The sequence below is a fragment of the Prunus mume genome, linkage group LG5, assembly GCF_029339155.1.
Source record: "Prunus mume cultivar Tortuosa linkage group LG5, ASM2933915v1, whole genome shotgun sequence".
Lineage (NCBI taxonomy): Eukaryota > Viridiplantae > Streptophyta > Magnoliopsida > Rosales > Rosaceae > Prunus > Prunus mume.
The window spans coordinates 24,628,285-24,636,335 of record NC_142702.1 but is presented as its reverse complement, the minus strand read 5'-3'; the positions used below and the strand labels follow the sequence as shown (position 1 = coordinate 24,636,335).

Below are 8,051 nucleotides of genomic sequence, written 5' to 3'. Positions count from 1 at the left end.
GAGTAGGGGTGAGAATGGGGGGTTAAGGGAAAGCTCAAGGGCCTACAGACTGGGGTTTCTATTTTAGCAAGAAACAAAAACAATTTAGACAACAACAACAACCTCGCTGTCTTTGTCCTTCTGTTTTACTTTTTCAAAGTACCAGTACCGGTAGTAGTTATTTTTTTGGACAGCCATCATCTGATCTGCTGCAACAGGAACCACAGCAATTCTCTGCTTCCTCCAAACACGGCATACCTCACAAATCTAAAAACAGGAAGAAACAAAAAGGTTCCTTCTTTTTCAAGCAATCAAATTCAAAGCACTGATAATAACAATTTGGTATCAAGTATATAACTTGCATATCAAGTATAAAACTTTCTTTAGTGGTGCAAACATAAAATCTCATTTAGCAATGATGGCTGTAGCCACGACTAACTTCTGCAGTCTTTAGTTGTATATAAGAAGGTGATTAGGTGTCTGAAGAAACCCTACATTATCCACTGTAGCTAAAGTGTACAGAAAGGCTTGGCCCCATTATCCCATTTTAGCTAATCTCAACATATATTCTTGTGAGGCCACCACACATAATTTTAAAGAGAGGGGCTTGAATTTGGTGGCAACATTGATGGTGTCACATGCCAATTGCCTCATTTGCACGTGAATGATATTAAATTGTAGGCTCATAGATGATCAGAGGAAATACTTGCCTGCGGAAACTTGTATACATATTCTTCTCCTTATTGGTCATGTAAGCAATTAGAGTAAGGCTTATGTTAGGTGACACGGTGCGGTTTAGATCAGTTTAATACTCAAATCCCTTTTTTTTTTGTTCCTTAGTTAGCCCATTCTAGAGCATACTAACATTGTAAAGTCATATTCTTTTTTAATTTCTACAGTTCTAACGTCTTAAACTTTATCAATTCTAGAGAATAATCAAAACCAAAAACGAAGCAAGTAAATACAAGTTGATTCTCGTTTGATTTTGAATCGGATGGTTCGAACTTATGCACATAATGGACCTTTTCTCAACATTGACATGATAAGTGATGAAGTTTTATCCTTACCTTTGTCAATTATTAAGTATGGATTTGGAGTGCACGTTGAGTAATCTTCACTCTGTCACAGGTGCTCATGCAATCATGTTAGTCAATTGTGACTTTGTGTGATTTTAATTGATTTCTTTGTAGCTTTCAACTAACAATCACATTTTGTCAACGATGCTAGACAAATCAATAGCCATGCCTTATAAGCAATATATCCATGATCAGTCCAACTATTTTCCTAATTTTCTTTTATTGTCAACATACGTGGCATTTTCACTTTGAATTCTACTGTATGATTGTCTTTTTAATGTAATGACCTGGTGTCAAACAATGTGCCAGGAAGGGGAGAAAAGTTGAGATAAGCAGCATTTTCATAGGCATAAATATATACCATAAGTCAAGATCAATACCTTTTTTTTTATATACGGGATTTAGCCTATTTAAAAAGGTTTCGATTTATAAACCAGAGATATTAGATTTGAAATCTCATAACATTTTGGTTGTGTTAGAAAACATGACATTCAAATTTCATCATTATTTTTGGAGTGTGTTATGGGGTTGTGGAACCCCTTTATAGACAGCATAGATGGACATGAGGCATGCACATTTAGATCGAAATCGAATTAACCAAGTAATGAATACCTACCGCATCAATTTGATGCTTGCTCATAGATTTATCCAATAAGCAGTACACACGCATTGATGGAAAAAAACAAAAAAAGTTAGCAAAAGTAGTTTTTAATTAAGTTTTTTTTTTCTTTCAAATTTTGATATCTACGTTTAAAGAATAGACTAATTATTTAATATAATTTAGAAAGAAAAAAAACATACATAAGGGTAATACAATTCTTTTCAAGAAAAGACACATACATTATGTGGGAATCCAATTTACAAAAAAATAATCAAGAAAAGTGAGAGTAATACAATTGTTTTTCAGAAAAACACATACATTTATAGTCCAAATTATGTTTCCCACAAAAAAAGAAGAAGAAAAAATTGAACTCTAAGATTGATTCACTGTGACATTTCTCTATCTTCAATATATGCTTTAGATATGTTGAAACTAGCAAATTAATATATGTAAATTAATGCAACTAGGAAGATCCTTTACCCAAAAAAAAAAAAAAAGTACTTCATTTATTTATTTAGTTTTTAAAATAGTATAGCCAGGCTGTATTTTTATTATTATTAATTTTTTATAAATAGTATAGCTGCATGGCTATCCTTTTTTTCCTCTCCTAATCCCCAGGCGGTAGACAGTGCTTACTGTCTTTATTTATTTAGTTTTAAAAAATCGTATAGCCTTGGCTATACTCGGGGTTTGTTTATTTTTATTTTTAAAAATATCATAGCCTCACGGCTATACTATTTTTGACACGTGGTCTCCTACTCGCTAGGCCCCAAGAGGATCCTATTTTTATTATTTTTATATATATTATAGCCGTGCGGCTATACCCGTCTTTTATTTATTTATTTTATTTATTTATAAAATAGTATAAATTTATACAGTTTTTTATTTTTATTTTTTAAAATAATATAGCCGCGCGGATATACATTTATGGTGGTCATAGGGTTTAGCTCAATTGGCAAAAAAGTGCCATTCTAAATCCAAACTTGAGCTTAAGCCCAAATTTTTGGGCGAGTCTTAGGCTAGGCTAAGCCCAAGGTGTAAAGGCTTTCATTTTAACAGGACAAAAACGATGTAGTTTTGGGTTTTGGGTTCAAGGGAAGCGGGGAGCCAAATCAGGTTAAACGAAGGGAGTTGGTTTTTGTCACAGTTGAGGCGCCTGAGCAGAAAAGAAGCTGCTTCCATTGAAGACGATAAGTAAGCAGACACACCCACACCTACATATATATGCATACAACATATTTGTGTTCATGAGTATTTTTTATGTTCTTTCATTTTCCTTGGAGGTTTTCGTTATTTAATGAAGTTGATGTGTTTGAAAGCAAGTTTGTGAGCGACATGGGGAAGCTGGGGAAGAAGGCCAGGAAGTTTTCAAAGAAGAATCTTCAGTCTGTGCTCAGAAGAAACCGCAAGTTGAATTCTAAGTTCAACAAAAAGAAAACTTCTAAGAGTAAGCTCACTCTCGCATATTTTAATAATTCGATATGGGAATAGTTATTGAAAGTTTGAAACTTCAATAATTAGTAATTAGCAGTTGATTTGATTCTTTTAGTCTGTTCTTAACTTGGGTTTTTGTTGCATTTGCATTTAGAATTTATATATGCTTATGTGGAATATGGTGTATGTTGTGAAAGCTTTGGTTTTTGAATGCATGTAATTTTGGGGTTTGTTGAATTTTGTAGCTTTAACTACATGTAGTGTACTTCTCTGATTTCTGTATTGGCAAAATGCTAATTCAATTGTTGCAGGAGGTGGGCAAGAAGATACTGCTAAAGAACAAAAAAAGGACGCAATAGAGTTGTCTAATGCAAGGTAAGAAGAGGGACGTTTTTCTCATTTAATGGTTTTTTCATTTCATTTACTTGTATTGTCTTCTCCTCTTATTTTTAGTACTATATGCTTTCATTTGGTAGTTTTCTCTATCGGCATTATAAGTGTTATACCATCTGAAACTGCATTATTAAAAGGATTCCAGAAACATTAATTTGAAAAATTGTTCTCAGAAATACTGAAGCTGAATACATAGAAGACAATCCTCTTGATACAATATTTAGTGAAGATGACAGTGATGTGTTTGGAGATGATTCAGACAGTGATGGCTATCTTTCGGAGGTATTAAAAAATACATTTTCCTGGGAAGTCTTCTTAACTTCAGTCACTCTACTGGAACCTTTTGGATTAAATGTTTATTATTATTTTTTTCTTACTATGATTAGGACTCAAGCCATCTGCATCTAGCTCATAGTGAAAATGAGAATTCTCAAGAAGGTGAGGGCAGTACTACCATCTGTTGGTTTTGTATCATTCTGTTATCAAATTTTATTTTCTTCTCCCCTCCATTTTACATTTTATGAAATTTGTATGCAGGCAACTTTGGTAGTAGTAGTAGTGCTTTATCTGTGCAGAACAGCGAAATTCAATTGGAACTTGTGAAGAAAACAAAAAAATTAGACAAATTGAAGGAAAAGGTAATGGTCATGGATATTACTTTAAAGTACATGTTTTTAAGAAGATTGCTTCTGTTTCCCCTATTTTGCTCATCCTACCACTATCTTTCTCCACCTCCCATTAAATATATATATATTTTCATTTTTTTTATGATCATGCTTGCTTGGAAAAATTCAGGATCCAGAATTTTCTAACTTTCTGAAAAGCTATCATAAGGGGTCTGAACAGCTCAGAAACAAAGTTGTAAGTAATATCTATTGTGACATTGCGCTTCAATTTTTGAGTATCATTTATAGCAGCAAAGATGTCTACCGTTTATATTGAAAAGTTAATTTGTGTCTGTCATCTGGTTTGGCTGTTTGATGTCCCTTCTTTTTCTCGATTATGCTCATGCACTTTACAGTATGCTGATGAGGATGAGATCAGCGATGAGGATATGCAGCCAGATAATGTAGGTGGTGTGAATTTTAATGGGGGCAAGTTGTTGACCAGCTCCACCATTGATTCTTGGTGTCAACTAGTCAGGGAGCATCAAAGTGTGCCTGCACTTACTAGTCTATTAAATGGGTACCGGGCTGCTTGCCACTATGGAGTTGAATCAACCAGGGTCATTGATGCTGATTCATGCCATGGAATTCAGAACAGTGAAACCTTTTGCAAGACACTGATATTTATGCTTAATGAGGCTGATAATATATTTAGGGGGCTAATGGGCATGTCAAGCTCCAATCCCAAGAAAGAGAAAAATTTGGATTTGACCAAGAATTCAAAATGGAATACTCTTAAGCCACTGATAAAATCTTATTTGAGGAGTACCCTTTTTCTTCTGAATGAGGTTAATGACTCTGAGATATTGGCCTTCTCCTTAGCACGGATCAGAGCTTCTATGACATTTTTTGTTGCTTTTCCTTCTTTGCTCCGCAGACTCATCAAGGTATATCTATATGAATGACAAGATAGTACAAATTTAATTAATGAATGGCATTGGTGTTAACATCAAATCATTCTGTGTATCATCCCATATACAGATGTTTTATACAATTATCATGCATTTGTTTATGTATATATGGAGAATTCTCTCTCTCTCTCTCTCTCTCTCTCTCTCTCTCTCTCTCTCTCTGTGCATGCATGCAAGAACACACACAAACAGAGCAGTTGTGAGTTTAACTTATGGCATCCTGCAAGTTTGAGTAATCTTTAAAGTGCTAGTTATAACCATATTTATATTATATAGCTACACAAGTTTTATATTTTATGTCAATCTTGTGCCAGGTCATGTTGTGTGATTCATGCCTAACATTTGAAATTGAAAATGCAGGTTGCCGTTCATCTGTGGGCAACTGGAAGAGGGAATATATCGTCTCTATCCTCTCTCATCATACGTGATGTGGCTTCTGTGTTTCGCTCTGATTGCTTTGACACCTGCTTTGTTAATACATATAAATCCTTTATTGGTCATTGCCAATTTTTGGAGCCTGTTCTATTTCAACATATACAATTTCTAAGAAATTCCTTTGTGGAGCTATGCTCTGTGGATCTGCAAAAAGCATCAAGGAAAGCATCGGTGTCCATCCAGCAACTTGCTAAGATACTGAAGCAGGGTTTATTGACAAAGAAGAAGGTATTGCCACCATTAGTACAATCCTCTCAGCTGCTTGTTTCCTTAAATTCAGTTCAGGCAGATAATTTTTTTTTGCTATTTCAAGTTAGTTTATGTGTGTGTGGGACAAGAAATTATGGTATTTAGAATTTACCAGTGATATTTTCCCTGAAATTCTGCTCATTTTCTATGGCCAGGAAGCGGTCAAGAAGATATGCAGTTGGCAGTACACTAGTTGCATTGATCTATGGGTTATGTTTATATCAGCCAACATACATGATTATGATCTTCATCCATTGCTCTTTACAATCATTCAGATTATAAATGGAGTGGCTGTCTTGTTTTCTGGACCCAGATATTTGCCTTTAAGAATCAAATGCATTCAATGGTTGAATCATCTCTCCTCTTCCACTGGCATTTTCATTCCTGTTGCCTCCGTGGTGTTGGATATTCTGGAATATAAAATTGGCAAGGATGTCGGAAAACCTGGAAAAGACACAAATATTTTATGTTCTGTAAAGGTTAGGACTTATTAACGTTAAAAAATAAAAAGTGTGCAATTTGGTTATGCAATTTGGTCTGGTTTTACTTATTTTTGTTATTAAATATTTTTGGTACAGTTTCCAAAGCATTGGTTAAAATCAAGGAACTTCCAAGAACAGTGTGTTCTATCTGTTATCGAACTGCTTGCAGCGCACTTTGCTCAGTGGAGTCATCATATTTCTTTTCCTGATCTGGCGACTATTCCCCTTGTCCGTTTGAGGAAGTTTCATGAGATAACCACTATAGAGAGTTTCAAGCGTATAGTGAAGCGTTTTATTGATCAGGTACAGTTATCATAGAAGAATTTAGTGTTTGCTTGCATCTCTCTACTTGACAAAGGAATTTATTTTCCGGAGGTAGGTACACTTGAGACATAGGTCTCTTATCTACCAATTTCCTCATTAGTAGGCCATAGCTCATTAAAAAATTTAGGGAGGCATGTGTGGTCTCAATATTCAGGCTGTCAAATTGAAATGCAGGCTGTACTGATATTATTTCATGCCTGGGTCCAGCCTGGTCAACCATCTTGTAAAATCGTATTTCCAAAGTTGTGTGAGGGAAATTCGAATAAAACTATTATATGGAAAAGAATGTTTGGCACAGTAATGGCTCCTTTATAGGCTTTTGTGAACTCACCAACATTGTTAATAGACTGCTTGTACTGCCTCCATGGCTGGCTGGTAATGTAATTAATGTGATAGGAATTATCTTTCTGATGTGACCAAAAAGCTCTGATTCTTGAACTGCAGGTGGAGCAAAACATTGAATTTGTGCGGAAGAAGAGAGATGAGGTGCCTTTTTCACCAAAAGATCAACAATCTGTAGAATCATTTCTCCAGGTCTGCATTCTTTGTGGTCATTATTTTCGGAACTTGATGAATGTGACTTGTTTTTTGATCTGTTAGATGGTTATTTTGTGCAGCTTGAAAAGCACAGTGGCAATACTTCGTTTACACAATATTACAAAAGCATCATGGACAAGGCTGCTTCTAGAAATTTGGCCTTTTTTGAGAAGGTACAACACAGCAAACCATATTTTTGTGTTATTTTTATCATTTATGATTTGACTGGGCATGGCATCTTGTTTGTTAATTATGGGGGTAGTCTAGCGATTGCATAATAGCATTACAGTCAGAATCAATAAATAAACTTTATATGCGGGATTGAACTATCCCAGCCCCCTCTAATGTACATTAACAACAACCCGGGGTGGGGGAGGTGGGGTGGGAGTGGGGGGGAGGGGGAGAGGGAGAGAGAGAAGTTTAGCAAACTCAAATCAATCTTTACTCCTGTTATGGTACTTGCTGCAGTTCTCTGGAGCAGAGGAAATCACCAAGAAAGCACAAAAGAAAATAAAGCAGTCTCAGAAAGAGAGGGTGACTGAAGGTGTTAATGGTAGACATTCGGGAAAAGAAAAGGCACTGTGTCTGTTGACTGCAGCCGAGAGGGAAAGATGAGGAGAAAAGAAAAATCTTGATTGCTAAATCGCGTGAAATGACAATTTCTGGACCTTTATCAGATTCACTGAGCAAATTTTGATCCTATTGATAATCCTTTCCAGTTTTGATGTCTCATTTAGATATGTTATTACAGAACAGACATGTAAGGTAAGGTCAAATGTTCTCTGTATCAACAAAGAAATCTAGTCTGTTGAACCATGGCAAATTTGCTTTTCTTGAAACATCAGAAGGAAAGTTTTGTTAACATACACGTGCAATGCAGAGGTGAACTATTCATTACAAGGAAGCATTTCTTGTAATAATTTTTATTTTCTTTATTGATATAAAAATGATTTGATTTGTGAAAC

At 35.2% G+C, this 8,051-nt stretch overlaps 1 protein-coding gene across 1 annotated transcript; it reads left to right on the top strand.

Annotated features, from left to right (window-relative positions):
• Window positions 1–2,738: 2,738 nt before the first annotated feature.
• Window positions 2,739–7,948, top strand: LOC103332401 (Noc2p family). Its single transcript, XM_008235139.2, is given in 15 exon segments — window positions 2,739–2,850; window positions 2,976–3,103; window positions 3,402–3,465; window positions 3,657–3,765; window positions 3,870–3,921; window positions 4,021–4,121; window positions 4,279–4,344; window positions 4,505–5,035; window positions 5,420–5,722; window positions 5,899–6,222; window positions 6,322–6,528; window positions 6,994–7,083; window positions 7,167–7,259; window positions 7,555–7,648; window positions 7,651–7,948. Coding segments are annotated over 14 exon segments (2,217 nt in total). The 5' UTR covers window positions 2,739–2,850; window positions 2,976–2,991; the 3' UTR covers window positions 7,722–7,948.
• The last annotated feature ends 103 nt before the right edge of the window (window positions 7,949–8,051 follow it).